At 56.9% G+C, this 15,285-nt stretch overlaps 2 protein-coding genes across 5 annotated transcripts in view; one reads left to right on the forward strand and one right to left on the reverse strand.

Moving 5' to 3' along the window:
- Positions 1-2,488, reverse strand: part of ZNRF1 (zinc and ring finger 1) — a 37,843-nt gene extending 35,355 nt beyond the window's left edge. The window contains exon 1 of one of the 2 annotated variants that reach the window (XM_075940696.1): positions 1,724-2,475. In XM_075940696.1, coding sequence (XP_075796811.1) covers positions 1,724-2,126 — 403 coding nt within the window. In that variant the 5' untranslated portion in view covers positions 2,127-2,475. Of the gene's footprint in view, positions 1-1,723 lie in introns of both variants that reach the window. The other variant, XM_075940697.1, reaches the window with a different exon arrangement.
- A 2,435-nt stretch (positions 2,489-4,923) lies between these two features.
- The window catches only part of WDR59 (WD repeat domain 59), a 38,511-nt gene continuing 28,149 nt past the window's right edge, over positions 4,924-15,285 (forward strand). The window contains exons 1-3 of one of the 3 annotated variants that reach the window (XM_075940671.1): positions 4,924-5,097; positions 13,319-13,368; positions 15,093-15,228. In XM_075940671.1, coding sequence (XP_075796786.1) covers positions 5,044-5,097; positions 13,319-13,368; positions 15,093-15,228 — 240 coding nt within the window. In that variant the 5' untranslated portion in view covers positions 4,924-5,043. The remainder of the gene's footprint in view (positions 5,098-13,318; positions 13,369-15,092; positions 15,229-15,285) is intronic. The other 2 variants (XM_075940669.1, XM_075940670.1) reach the window with 2 other exon arrangements.

Below are 15,285 nucleotides of genomic sequence, written 5' to 3' on the forward strand. Positions count from 1 at the left end.
TGCCACTAAATAACCACCACCAGGAGGGCAAGTGGCTGAGACCAAACCACGCACTGCATGCACTTCTTAGAACAAACCTACAACCTCCTGCAGTGCCCCAAAGCAGACACAAGAAATCCAGTGCTTCTAGAGTGCCACACACACAGCAAAGCACATCACATGCAGTAACACAAACCTTCACTAACTCACACTAACAGCTGGGAGACCCAGGAGGGGCATTAGTCCATTTTGCAAATCAGTAAGCAAGCAAGAAAAGACTGACGTTCAGATCATGCCTCTCAGAAAGGTACTTTGAGAAGGGCAGCTCCACTCTAACAGAACAGGTGCCATCACCTACAACTGGGTGGGATTCCACTGCAACACTGACACTTGGCATGATTATACTGGCTTTCAGGAGCTGACAACATGCCACACAGAAGAATCATTGCTTTAAAAAACAGAGAAGGAAACTGAGGCAGGCAGCTGCACAGTGTCACACGGCAGGGCAGCTAGAAGAGAGCCCAGGAGTCCCAACTCCCAACCCTGTGCTCCAGTCACTAGGCTTTCTTGACTGTCTGGGGTAACAGCAGAACAGTTGGGGTACCCTACATTAACTCAGGGCACCAGAGAGCACCTGTCCAAGTGGCAGCAGCAAGCCCCCTCGATTGGGAGAAGCGGGTCCTATGAGTCTTGCTTTGCATTTCACTCCCTTGTCCTACGTTTGCTCCCCATGAAAGGAGGCATGCTCTTGAGAGGTACTAGGAGATTCCCAGAACAAGGTCATTGACAGCACTCAGGAAGGCGGTGGAGGGGGAGAAAGTCCCAGACTATTCCAGGAAACAAGACACCATCCCTGAAATGACTTCACAGCAGGGAGGGCTCCCACTCTTTCCCTGCCTTAGGTCTCTGACAATCCCACTGGGACAGCCAGCCCGGCCAATGGAGCTGTTTAGGAGCGAGGCGGGGGGGGGGGGGGGGGGGGGGAGGGAGGGGAGGGCTTCCTCTCTCCCTCAGCCCTAACAGATTTCCTACAGCAGTGCCTGCTCACTCCACAGTATCCTCAAGCAGGCCAGACAAGTCATTTCCTCTCTCTCCACTTGCTACAGGGCATCCTGACTATGCCAGCTGGTCGGATGGGAAAACCCCTTCGGCCTCTTTTTGTGGCCTCTTCCCAGAAGAAAGGGCACAAACTCCTACTTCTCATTTTCAGGTTTCCCAGACCCTCCCTTCTTCATTTTTTTCCTGAAGACATCCAGACACTAGAGACTATAACCACACCAGCCCAAAACCCGGCTCAGTCCTTCCCAGCAAACTACTTGCCCTGGAGCGGGTTTACACCACCCCAGGCTACTTTTGCCGGAGCTGACCCACCCCCAGACAGGCGGCAAGGGAGGACACTCAGGCCTGCCGTAGAGGCCTCTAGGAGAGCCAAGGCAGAGCAGGGAGGGGAAGGCCAGGGCAGGTGCTGGCAGCTTTCTGCCTGGCACGGGCCCTGTGCCCGGCTGGCTCTGCTGGGCCAGGCGGTCCGGTTACAGCGCCCGGGACCGGGGTGCCGCTGAGAACACGGGCCCGGGCCCGCAGGGAGCAGCCCACGGACACCCCCCCGGCCCAGGCTCACCGCCCCCGCGCCCCCCCCCCCCCGGCCCGGCCCGGCCCGGCCCGGACTCACCGCCCCCGCGCCCCCCCCCCCGGCCCGGCCCGGACTCACCGCCCCCGCGCCCCCCCCCCCCCGGCCCGGACTCACCGCTGTGCGCGCTGAACCAGCGGGGCGCGATGTGCAGCGCGTCGGCCAGCGAGGCCCGCGGGCCCAGGTAGAGCATCCCGTCGCCATGGCGACCGCCTCCCGTCTCCTGGTAACCGTTGCCATGGGCGTAGGTGGAGTCCGCGGCCGAGCCGCCGCCGGCCGGGGCCCGCTCGGGGTCGGCGGCCGCCCGCGCGTACAGGCCGAAGGGCCCGGCGGCGGCGGCGGCGGCGGGGTCCATGCCGGCCACCGAGCTGACGGAGCGGCTGCGCAGCCCCATGGCGCCGCCCGCGCGGTAGGGCCCGAAGGGGGGCGGCGCGCCCGGGGGGGGCACGGCGCTGTCGTCGCTGGAGACGCCCGGGAAGGGGTCCCGCGCGCGGCCCGCGCTGCTCTGCTTGCCGCCCATGGGCTCCGCGGCGCGGGCAGGGACGCGGGGAGGCGGCGACGGCACACTAGGAATTAAAACCGCGCCGCGCCGCCGGCATGGCCCCCCCGCCGGGCCCCCGGCCGCGCAGCCGCAGCCGGAGCCGGGGGGAGGGGGTGGAGCAGGCGGGGGCCGCGCGCCGCGGGGGAGGGGGAGCAGCGAGCAAAGGCCGCCCGCCCGCCTGGCTGCGAGGCCGGGGCCCGCTAGCACCCGCAGAGCCGACCCGCGCGCGCGCCTGACTCGGGGCCGCAGGGGGCCTGGTCCGTGGAGCGAAGTCTCCCGCCGCCTCGCTCGCGGCTGGGGCCAGCCGAGACAATAGGGGCCGCCCGCGCGCATGCGCCGCGCTTCGCTCCGCCCCGCCCGCATTAACCCCTTCACTGCCGGCGGCGGGGGCGGGGGGCGCTGTCGCCCAGGGCCGGTGCAATGACGGTGCCTGTTGCAATACACCAGTGTCAGAGCCTGAGTCCCAGAGCCTGCCAGGAGCCTGCAGGGCCCATTGGGACAGGCACCGCACCAGGGCCCAGTCAGGGCTGGGGACCTTGCTTGGGTTGGGGGCCGCTGAGCCACAGGAACATCAGTCAAGGGCGGCCGCAAGTCCAAAGAACCCCCCCCCCCCCCACTGAGAAGGAGACAGACACTCCCCATGGTCCCCTTGCACACCCGTGCCCCCAGGCTAGTACACTTTGTGTGCTCCAGCCCGTGGAGGGATGGCGGAGGGGTGGAGCACCAGTGCAGGCTCCCCAGTGCTGGGGAGGGAGAGCCCCAAGCTTCAGGGACCGGATCCGCCTCTGGCCCCCAGGCCTTAGATTCCCTACCCCTGCCCTGAGCTATGTCAAGTTTAAAATCCCCACTACCACGACCCAAAAATGTTTGGAGTCCTGTGGCACCTTATAGACTAACTGAAGTGTAGGAGCATAAGCTCTCGTGGGCAAAGACCCACTTCATCAGATGCACCTTAGTCTATAAGGTGCCACAGGACTCCTCGCCGCTTTTGCAGAGTCAGACTAACACGGCTACCCCTCTGATACTTGACACTAAAAATGTGTATTATTCTAACAGAAAGGACAATGGCAATAGAAATAATAAAGTTGTATCATTTGCATCTCTCCCAGTACATAAGTGAAAATGTGCCTAAAAATGAGTAATTTTTTTGTATTTAAAGGCCCCTCTGAATCTGAGGCCTTAAACTGTAGTTAACTTGTGTGTCAATCCAGCACTGCGACTGTACTGATACACAAGAGACAGGCAGGGTCCTCATATGCTTACCACATTTCAATAGGTCAGGTAGGCAAAGGAAAGATAAATATTTCAATTTTAAAGTTGGGACATCGCTGAAGCATAGACAAACGAGTAGCTTTCCTCATACAGGTGACCTGGTTCATTGACTTCAGTGGATCTGCTCAATTGCTCATGTGTGTAATGTTATACACATATACATGTAGAACTTTTCTGATCTCTGGAGCAGAGACTGTATTTTGTATCTTGCACACAGAGAGCACACTGTCAGCTCTTAATAATGATGCACCCAGCCCATTGGAAAAATGTCCTGTCCTTGTGCACTTCCTCCACACTACTGGAGGCTCTAATAGCTTCCATGGTAAGGAAGTTTTTCAAGTTGTACTTGAAATAATTCCTCTCCCTTCCTGTCATTTACAGCATTTGAATATTTGTAGATTATCATCACGTCCTCCCTTTGTCCATGATTGTGCAATTGACTACAAAATTCAGTGGCGTGCCACGTGGATGTAAAGCTTTACTCTTTACTCATCTCATTGCAGAGTTTGAGGCCTGAGATTGTAACACACAAACAGAAAAAAACCAACAACGGTGACTTGATATGGTAGAGTTGAGTGAAATAGTTTTTACTTTCTCAGCGTTCTAAGTGCAACAGGGCTACACTGAAAAGTTCTCAAAGCAGCAGTAGTAGGAACTTTTTAGAATATGATCATCAACCTAATTCACTTTTCACTATTTATATGTATTGCTTACTTTTTGCATTTAACTTAGCTTCTGCTAGGAAACGGACTAGTCAGTTTTATTTAAAGTTATTTCCTAGTTAGTTTTGCTTTCAGGTTCTCAAAATGTTATGGTTTTTTCCAAAGTTACAACATTGATTTGATACTTTGAAACTTTACTATGGAGAAGAAAAATTCTGCTTTTAATCATATTCATTTGAATGAAGCATGCATAGAAGAGTTTCCTTACCTTGTCAATTGTTTAAAAACTCAAGTTTAACACAGTACTGCACTGTGTTTGCTTTTTGGGGGCTCTCTGCTGCTGCCTGATTGTGCACTTCCATTTCCAGATATGTTGTGACTGTGTGGTTGACAGCTCAGTCCCTATCTCAGGCATTTATAAAGTGGAGGTTCTGCCACTGACATGAGTAACCCCAGTAACCTCACCTAGTACAGTACAATACACTGCCACATTTGCAAGATCCAGGATGTGAGCCCTGGTATGAATTTCAGTGGGACTGCTCATGTAAGCTAAACAAAGCACGTGGCCAAGTGCTTGCCAGACTGGGGCCGTTGCAAGGGCATGGCAACTCGCAGACATGACACTACTTTGTATTTGTAAAGGCATTTTGTAACACGGGCGTCACACGCTACTCATGGCTCGCTAGGAAATGCAGGGCCTGCCCTCCCCGGGCGTCTTGGGCTGAGGCACGTGGCCGCACAAGTAACAGCTGCAGAAGAGAGCGTGGGAGCCGGACAAAGCCAACTCGCTGCTGCTCCTGCCCGAGCTGGGGGGACGGACAGACAGGCAGGCAGCTGGCGGGGAAGAGCCTCGCGTTTGGCAGCAATCCCCGCCCCGCCCCTGGGACTACAACTCCCAGCAGGCCTTGCGCTTCCGGCCGCACCGTACGCAGCCGCGCCCCCTGGCGCTGGGGCGGCGCAAGATGGCGGCGCGCTGGAGCAGCGAGAATGTGGTGGTGGAGTTCCGGGACTCGCAGGTAACGAGCCCGCTCGGCCTGGGGAGCAGGGCGCATGCGCCGCGGGCTCCCCTCCCCCTTCTGCACCCCCCAGCCCTACCCCCCCCGAGCCTGCACACCCAGCCTGAGCCTCCCCCTTCTGCACCCCCCAGCCCCACCCCCAACCTCCCTCGTCCCCAGCCCCCCCCGCATCCCTGCTCAGAGCCCCCTTCTGCACCCCCCAGCCCCACCCCCAACCTCCCTTGTCCCCAGCCCCCCCCGCATCCCTGCTCAGAGCCCCCTTCTGCACCCCCCAGCCCCACCCCCAACCTCCCTCGTCCCCAGCCCCCCCCGCATCCCTGCTCAGAGCCCCCTTCTGCACCCCCCAGCCCCACCCCCAACCTCCCTCAGCCCCAGCCTAGCGTCCAGAGCAGTCTCTGTTGGGGAGCCCAGCCTGCCATGGATGGGGCTGCTCTGGCAGGGGCTGGGAGCACGAACCCCAGTGGGCTGGAGCAGCTCCCTGCCCAGAACCTGGTTAAGTGTTAGGTCAGCTTAACCAGGATTTTCCATCCTTTCTTCCCCGTAGACATTCAGGAGTGGAAGGGATCACAAGAAGTCATCACGTCCAGGTCCCTGTACTGAGGCAGAATCAAATAAATCCAGACCGTAGCTGAGAGTTGTTTCTCTAGTCCCATGGTCACCAACCTGTCTATCACGATCGACTGGTCGATCCTTGAGGCTCAACCAGTCAATCATGAGGCTTTGGGGGCCCCCCCTCGCTGCCCCCCACCCCCAAGATTAATGCTGCAGTGATGCTACCTCCAGGGACTATGGAGGTAGTGTGGGCTTCCTGCGGGGTCGCAGGGAGTTTTGTAGCTGCACGCCAGGCCCCAGAAGTGCGTGGGCTGCTCCCCCCGCCCCCAGCAGCCGGCATGGTACCTAAAATGCCGATCTGTCGCGCGCTGGGGACTTTGTTCCCCTGCTGCCTTCCTGTGCACAGGGGAATGGGTGGGGGTCCAGGACTGCACTGGCTCCAGCTGCTCAGGTGGTGCGTGCTGCCATGGGGAGCAGAGGAGCAAGGCACGCGCTGCCCGAGCAGTTGGGGCTGGCGCAGTCCAGGACTCCCCCTTCCCCTGTGCAGGAAGGGATCAGGTGTGCTATGGACCAGCATTTCAGGTACTGCACCATTGTTTGGGGGACGAAGTAGCAGCCTGTGCACTTGGTGTGTAACTGCAGGATCCCGAAGTACCCTGTCCCCTCCCCCCCACCCAACCCCCCTTCCCCCACCAGCACAGTTGGGGCCACATTAGTGAGGTTTGGAGGGGTTGTGTTTTTGTATCTCACTTGTGTGGCCCCAACTGACTTTTCTGTGGGTCAGTGACCCCTGACTCAAAACAGGTTCCCTGCCCCTCTCATCAATAAAGACAATGCTGAAATCTTTTGAGTTTGGCAGAATATTTTCTTTCAAAATGAAGCCTGGCCAACAAGCCCCCAATTGGGGCCAAGCCCCCATCTGGCCACAGCATCATAACACTCCTGTACCCCCCACTCCGACCCTAAATCTGAGCCTATTGTACACTGGAACCCCCTGGCCTGAGCCTCTCACATCCCCAAACTCCTGCACCCCCACATTCTCAGTCTTCGGCCACAACACTCCTGCACCATCCACACATCACAAATCTGTGTCCTGAGCCCCTCACACCCCCAACCCAAACTCCTGCACCCTCACATCCACAAGCCTGTGGCTTGCTCAGCACCCCAACCCTCCACCTGAGCCCAACATTCCCCAGCCTGGAGCCCCCTCCCTGATCCAGCATCCCCTTCTCCACCTCCTCCTGCATCCAAATTCCTTCCCAGAGCTTGCACCTCTCACCCTTCCCCACACCTAAATCCCTCATTCCCACCCCAGAGCCTGCACCTCCTGTCTCCACCCGGGGAGGGTACGGCTAGACTGCAGGAGTTTTTCCGGAAAACACGCTCTTTTGACAGCCCCTGTATTCCTTGTTCCACAAGGAATGAGGGGGCTTCCGAAAGAAGGGGGTTTCCGACATTTGTCCCAGTCCAGACGGGCCAAATGTTGGAAAAATCTCTTCCAACGCAAGGATCGAAAAAAGCGGCAGTGTAGCCGTACCCTGAGAGTGTATAAGGGCTGGGGATAGCAAGTGATGGAGAGAAGGGGAACAGAGAGGGCAGGGTCTCAAGGAAGGAGTGTGATCTTGGGGAAGGTTGGGTATAGATCTTGGCTTGTCCTGACATTTAAAAAGTGATCTTGGGTGTAAAAAGATTGGAGACCGCTGCTCTAGTCTGTTCTTAACAACCTCCAGTGACAGATGCCTAGTTAATTTGGTGCAGCACTTACCTACCCTGACAGTGGAGAACTTTTTCCTGATGCTTAACAAACTCTCGCTTGCTATTCAAACCCATTACTTCTGGTCCCATCCTTAGTAGTTAAGGAGAATGATTTCTCACCCTCTTTAGAACAGACTTTTTTATAGTTGGAGGCTGTTACCATGTCCTTCCCAGTCATTTCTATTCCAGACCAAACAAACCCAATTTTCTCAGTCCCTCCTACAGGTTGTGTTTTCTAGATCTTTAAAACATTTTTCTAGGTCTCCTTTGGCTTCCTCTGGTTTGTCCTCATGTTTCTGCAAGTTTGGCGCCCACAGCTGGACACAGGATTCCAGCACACCTGCTAACACATCAGAACGGTTACCTGTTTGGGGCAGCAGTGTGACTTTATTGACTGTCATTTAGATGGTGATCCGGAGTAAATTATTGTGGATCCTTTTCTGCATTATTGCTTCCTAGAGAGACACGGGGGCAGGGGGAGAAGAGTTGGTTTTTTTAATTGGATACATTCCTCTTGAGAGAGGCAAGTTTTCAAAGTACGCAGAGCTCTGTAAGAGCTCTCCCACCAACAGAAGTCTCTTCAGTAAAAGCTCTCTTGGCTTTCAAGGACCCTGGCAGGGACATGACGACAACGCTGCAAAGTCCTTCCTAGGCAGTCACTTCCCGTTGTGCAGTTGATTATTTCTTCCTAAGCGTAGTACTTTCCATGGGCCTTTCTTAAGTGTCGTCTGAATTATTTCAGAACATCTCTCTAGTTTGAAGATCGTTTCGAATTCAAATTCTGCCCTCCAGAGTGCTTGCAACCCCCCTCCTCCTGCAGCTTGGCACTTTTGATGCCGTTGTCCATCTTATTTTTGAAGGTATTGAATAAAATTGGACCCAGGACAGATACCTGTGGTACCCCACTTGGTGTATCTTTCCAGCTTGATTGTGAGCCATTGATAGATAACTCTGTGCCTCCGTCTTGTAGTAGTTTTGTCTAGGAGCTATTTCTCTGGTTGGTTTGAGAGACAATCATATGAGACAGTAACAGCGGCCTTACTAAAGTGGAGATATAGTCACTTATAATAAAATCATACTTCTGGCAAGAATATTTTGTCTGCTATTGTTAACAACTGAGATGCCTGTAATTGCAATGTTAGAGAGAACTGTTTTCTTCTTTTGGTGCTGTGTCGTCACATCCTGGGTCTTCCTGGCAATGTTGTTTGTGAGAGGCCATCATGTAGCAGTAGGGAGAGAGAAATGTGTTTTTTAAAAAAAAGGAAAATGTAATTGCAAAACCAGAGAGATTGGCAGGGATACTCAGTCGCAGGCGTGTTTCCCTGAAACGGCTTTTAATTCAGTTGTCAAAACCTTTTAAAGCGGACTGTCCCTTTAATAAGAACTTGCTTTGAAAAAGCTCAAGTGAAGTAGAATAAAAGTGTGAATAGTAAGTTAGTTACCTGGGAATCAGTTATGCTTCCCCTGTCCCTGTTTAATCAGTTAACGTTTAGCTGGTTAACTAACTAAATGGGATTTTACATCCCTTGTGTTCTGGGCTTTGGTTTTATGTTTTCTTCCAAACTTCTAGGTAAGACACACTCCTGCCCTTTCTCGTTCTTACCACATGCTTACCCCTGGTTTACTTTTTAACTCTAGGCTTGCCTGCCTGTCCCCTTCATTTAACTGCTGGGTGAGAGACTCACTTCCTCAAAGTACTTTTTCTTTCTCCTGGAATTGCTTTTGGGACAGTTGTTGCTGGTTTCAGTGTTAGTGACCATCAGAGCTACGGCCCTTGCAAGGTGATGGGGAGCTAGGCCTGGCTGCAATCTGTAAAATCGTGGTGAAGGGAAACGAACAAGCAAGTTGCCCTGTGGAACCTGGCTGCTTTCCTCTACTGTACATCTCTTGCTCTTAAGGTTCCTTTCATGAACTAGCAGATCTCTGGCGATACTCATGGGAGGCAATGCACTTGGATTCATTTCCTTGAAGTCCTTGTGTGAAAGTGTAGTGACCATCCAATGTCTGAACAGCCAGGACATTTCTGTGCCTGCTACGCAGCACGTTTTCAAAACTAACTCCCAGCCTCTGTCGGCAAGAAAAAGAATATTTGAAGCTGCACTTTGTTGCTGTGCACCCTGTGTTTTGCTGACTGCATGTGTTATGAACACTTAATTGAGAATAACTTTGTATTGTTTCAGCTCAATTGCTGATCCTATATATACTTACTCCCCTTATTAAGGGAACCGTACCAGGAATGCTGGTACAGTAATTACGCATTTAACACGTGCCCGCTTAACACATTTTCGCAATAGCACGATTTTTTTTTTTTAGGGAACATTTTTTAATAACATGACCGTCCACGAAAAAAAATCAAGTGGCGGACTACTTCGTGCGGTGGTATAAATTGTGAAAACAGTAGACTTCCGATAACCCGGCGTACTAGGAGGTACTATAAGGCAGCTGTGACGGATCTGCCGGGACCTGCACTGCGTCCAGCGGGGGGGGAGGGTCGGCGGGGAGTGGCACGGCGAGCGGCGAACTGAATGTGCAATTGAACTGAAATGAGTTGGGTTTTCAGTCCTCTTCCTTGCAGGCCGGTTTCTAAGCTGAGGATTAAAACCTAACCTATAAGAATGGCCGCAATGGGTCTGTCTAGCCCAGTGTCGCATCTGCCGACAGCGGCCAATGCCAGGTGCCCCAGAGGGAGTGAACAGAACCGGGAATCATCCAGTGATCCCTCCCGTCTCCCATTCCCTGCTTCGGTCACACAGAGGCCAGGGACACCATCCCTGCCCAGCCTGGCTAACAGCCATTGATGGCCCTGTCCTACGTGAGTCTATCTAGTTCTTTTTTTGAACCCTGTTAAAGCCCTGGTCTTCACAACCTCCTCCGGCGAGGAGTTCCACAGGTTGACTGTGCGCTGAGTGAAGAAAAACTTGCTTTGGTTTGTGTTAAACCTGCTGCGTCTCCATTTCATTTGGTGACCCCTAGTTCTTGTGTTACGGGATGGTCTCTCAGGCCAGCTGCGAGACCCACTGGTGGATTTAGGAACTGGCGCTGCCTGGTCTTGGTGGAGAGGCAGGGGCTGGCAGGCCCCTTCACCAGCACTGAACAAGCAGGCTTGAGGATGGGCCCGTGTAGGGAGGGCCGTGTGAGAGCTCTGCTCACAGCAAACACTGATGCCTCCTCGCTCTTACTGAGTGCTTCTCCGCGGGCTTTTCGGCAGCGATCCTGGGGGCCACTAGCCCCACGTGACAGCTGGGGAAGCCGAGGCTCAGAGCGGTGAAGTGGCTTGCCCAGGCGCACTCTCCAGACCCGCATCCCGTCCACGTGCTAGCCTCACTGCCTCTGTAAAACGGCCAGCGCCCAGGTGCTGGACCAGCAGCCTACGGACACATGCCCCCTAGCGCTCGCAGCCTGTGGCGCTCACACAGCAGCCTGCAGTTGACACCAAGGCTGTGGAAACTCCAGCCCTGGCCGAGAGTTCTGCCTGTGTGAGCAGAAAGCCGTGTGGCAGGGTAGCACCTGCAGTGGCCGCACGCCACAAGCCTGTGCTGAGCTTGGAGGAGGTTGCAGTCTGCGGATCCGCTGGTCCAAGGGCGTATAGGTTCTTAGCAGGTTGTCAGTGCAGCCCAAAGGCAGGTTCAAATCAGCTGATTGCTGTGCCAGGCAGCGGGCTGGGCTAACTAGGGAGGTAAAAGGCTGACTGGTAGGGAAGCCTGCTGGTTGACCAGTAGGGGCTGGGGCAGCTCCCCGCCCACCGTGACTTGTAGCGGTGACAGTCACGTTTTTATATCCCTGGCGCTACGCAAGTGACTAGTCTCTGCCCTCAGAGTTTAGAGCTTGTGCAAGGGTGGAAAATCTAACTGCCCACTTCCTGCCGGGCGGGAAGCAGTCGCTGCTGGGCATCCCACACCAGGGAGGAGGGCAGGCTAGGAGAAGGGGCTTTGTGCGGGTGGCAGAGCAGGGAACCTTCGGGGGCGGGAGAGGAATGTGGCCGGTGCTGGTGGCTCCGCATTCCTTTCAACACACTGCCACGGGAGCGTGCCTGTCCCGATAAGTGCTCACCCTAATGACGGGTAGCCCGGGAATCCAGTCCAGAGGAGATCTGTCCCGGTTTGCTCAGGGCCGCGGGCCGAGAGATCGGGCGACGAAGACGTGCCGCTCAGCGGACACAACCAGTGCTCTCTATTCGGCAGTGAGGTTCTTGTGACCGCTCCAGGGGGAGGGGTGACCACGGGGCCCCAGTGGTTCACAGGACGGGAATGGGCTTTTGGAACAAACAGCATCAAGTGGCTTTCCTGGGGAATATCTAGCGGGAGGCGAATCTGGTTAAGCAAAAGCCCAGCCTTTCGAAGCTCGGGGAGGTACCCGAGGGTCAGGCCAACGTCTGCTGATCACCTGTTACTCGAGACGCCGATCAAAGGGCCAGACTGTATCGGGGAAGTTTTGATGTGGAATCTGTGCCGGTTGAGAACCTGAACCCCCTGGGGAAAGCCCCGGGGTAGGTTCTGAAGGACTGACACACCAGAGCCTTTGTTGGAGGTGGGAGGCTGACCTCTGAGAACCTCTTTAGCATCCAAACCAGTTTGTTGTGAGTCTTTGAATGTTTCCTCTGGAAGGCTTTCACCTTTGGAATAAGGGGGCTTGCTTATAACTCACTGTGGGGTAACTTGGGACTGCGGGCTCTCCACCGAGCGAGCAAAGCGCAAACCCCAGCCTTTAAGCCTTCAAAGGAGGGGAACCAATGCAGCGCTCTGCCCAGGAGAGGAGACAGCCGAGGCGCAGGGAGCTGAAAGTGGGTGCCCTGGAGGGACGCTCGGAGGAGTACAGTTTGCTTGCCCTGAACTGTGACAGCAACATCACGCGGCACACGCTCCTCCCTCCGTGTTTGCAGTTCTGAGCTGCTGTCCAGGACCACACGGAGCCCTGGCTGGGGAGGGCCCTACATGTGGGAGTGGAGTTACGTTCTGAGCAGCCGGGTTTGGAGAAATGGCTGAGCCCCGTACTGCCTGAGGCCTGAACTTACCATCCAGCCAACTGTGATCCGTACAAAGCAGGGAGGGCAGCCGGTGCGACACTGCTCCTAGGTTTGCCGGGCAGGCAACAGAGCGACACCGGTATGTGTCCTGGTGTCTCTTCTGTTGCCCAGTTAGTAGCCGTGAAGCCGACCAGAGCCTTGTTCATTTCATTTGATGCTGCTTGGCACAACGCCGGCTGGCTGGCTGCAGGCTAAGGAAGTTGGCCCATGTAGCTTTATAGCCAGATCATATTCAGAAGCTTTGCAGTCGTGAGCTAGAAGTTTTTTTAATTACATTGAAATTATATGTAAATGGATGGCTTAGGCCCTTGGCTTTCCAGATACAGCTTCCCACGCACGTGAACATAGATGTCAGCTTTTCAGATCCTACCTGGTTTTCTCTTCCCGCAGAATTGTATCTGCCACTCTTGTTCTGCGTGAGTGTCCTGGAGGGACTTGGGCCGCGTAGGCCCATCACCAGGGAAGTCCAACTCTGCTCTCTTAGCCGGTTTCCGGGTGTGCTGGCTGGCCTAGCGCAGCGTCATGTGGGTTGCAAACGGGGTCCCTGCAATAAAAGCAGGGGGACGATTTTAAAAAGCTGCTTCACAACAGGAATAGAATCCTGTGAATACTCCTCAGTCTGGACCGGGGTTCGAGGCTTCCCCGGTGCTGCGGGAAATGGAGCGAGCTCAGAGCTTGCAGCTGTCTGTCCCAGCTCCCCGAGGTCAGCCCCCAGCTCAGCTCCCCGTGCCCGGTTCTGTGAGCCGCGGGGCAGATCATCCTTCCATCCCTGGGGCCAGCCGAGCTTTGCGTCCCCCCCTCCCAGCCTGGGCCTCCGTGGAGCTGAGGGCGGGTTTCCATCCTGCGCGTGGCTGTGTAGCCGAACTGAGCAGGGTTTTCTCTCTTTGGCAGGCCACTGCAATGTCCGTGGATTGTCTTGGGCAGCATGCCGTGCTGTCTGGGTGAGTGTGGCGCCCTCCGAGGGAGATCTCTGGCAGGAGGCCCATCCTGGACGGGAAAGCGAATGTTCGGTGGGAGGAGGGGAGCGGAATCGCTGGCTGGGCCGCGCGCGGTGCCAATGCGTGGGAGGGAAAGGCACAAACGTTCACCCAACTCTGCTGCTGCGGCGGAGCCTGGGGAGGGCTGGGGCGCCGGCGCGGCTGAGCCTGGGATTCTGTTGGAAGTGCGGATCGCCGGGGGGCACCGTTCATCCATGGACTCCTACATGGTGCCAGTGGGCAGGAGGTCCTGGGGTGGCCTGTTGGCCCCCCACCGGGTCAATCCGTGCACTACAGTTACCTACTAACCGAGTGCCCTGGCTTGTCCTACCAGGGCTTTCCAAAGCCCATCCCCCACCCCCGTTGGCTGTTGTGTGGGACCCTGGGGCGTCACTTCCTTGGGGGGCTGGGCATGGCCGAGGAACTAGGGGGTGGCCGGAGAGCAGCTGCTCCTCTGGACATTGGCCCTTGCCTTGCCTTGCCTGCCCTCCGGACCCTGCAGGCCTGCCGGAGGGAGAAGTGGCTCTGGCGTTTCCCTGAGTGGGCACCGCAAGGCCAGGCTCCCAGCAGACACGTTGCTCTTTGCACAGCGTGGACCCCGGTGCTTACGCCCTGGAGATCTGTCCCTCGGAGGCGGAGGGCTAGACGGCCCCAGGCTGTTGGGGGGAGCGCCCATCCCACCAGTGGTGTGGGGGACGTGCCGCAGCAGGGTCTGCAGTCCAGTCGCGGCCGGAGCGATACCCTGGCATGTGCCGGGGACAGGGAGCTTCCACGGCACCGCCTCCCTCCCGCACTGTGGCTCCGGGGAGGCTGGGCTGGAACCCCCGGCTCTGCCTGTGCTTTGCTCCCACCTGCCACGTTCCTGGGGGCTACGTCCTCACTGCCAGCACAGCCTGCTGTCTTCCACGCGAGAGCCGTGGCTGCTGCCGGCCCCGATGTGCTCCATGCTCCTTCCTGCCCCGGTCGGAGCAGAGACGCCGTCTGTGGCTACCGGCCCCTCCAACTGGCAGCCAGGCGCCGCTTTCTCCCCCCCCGCGCCCCGTCTGCACAGGGCAGCTGGCAGCACCGGCCCAACGGGCTCCCGCTCCCACAGGCACGGTTGGCTTTGCACAGCTAGCAAACCTCGGGGGGCGCGTGGCGTGGCATCTGCGCTGCGCCCCACCCACAGCCAAGCCCATTGCCAGGCCCCTGTCCGCCAGCAGGCCCTGCGCATGCCTGGCTCCCCCGCAGAACCTGCGTTTGAGGGCGTAGCAGGCACTTCTGAGTGTGCTAACGCCGGCGTGCAAAGGGAGCCCAGCCCGCTTGCTCCTCTTGGCCGCGCTGTCCCGGGCCCAGCACGGCTGGTAGCTGGTGGTACCTGTGCCCCTCGTGCGGCCGGTCCTCCGTGAGTAGCTCCAGCCTGTCCCACGAGAGACTGTACCAACCCTGACGCCCTCTGGTTTCATCCCTCGCGCCATGGCTCCTCCTGTCCGGGACCCCTGGACTCGGCCCGCTTCCCACACGGGGGCCGAGGGAGTTCAGGGTTTGCGGGAGTCGTTCTGACCTGTGCTTCATCAAAGGCTCCCCTTCCTCGCGGCCTGGGGAGCCGACTGTGGCCTGACCGTGGCTTCGGCCAGTCAGGCGGCGATGCAGGCTCTGAGCGTGTGTCTGTGTGTGTGTCTGTGTCCGTGTGTACACGCGCCTTGCAGCCGCCGCTTCCTCTACATCGTGAACCTGGACATGCCGACCGAAGGGCACCGCAAGATCTCCCGCCAGAGCAAATGGGACATCGGGACCGTGCAGTGGAATCCGCACGACAGCTACGCGCACTACTTCGCAGCTTCGGTGAGCTCCCCGCCGCGCCTCCGGGAACACCCCGGCCTGCGCTTGGCTCCGCGCCAG

The sequence above is a fragment of the Pelodiscus sinensis genome, chromosome 12, assembly GCF_049634645.1.
Source record: "Pelodiscus sinensis isolate JC-2024 chromosome 12, ASM4963464v1, whole genome shotgun sequence".
Taxonomy (NCBI): Eukaryota; Metazoa; Chordata; order Testudines; family Trionychidae; genus Pelodiscus; species Pelodiscus sinensis.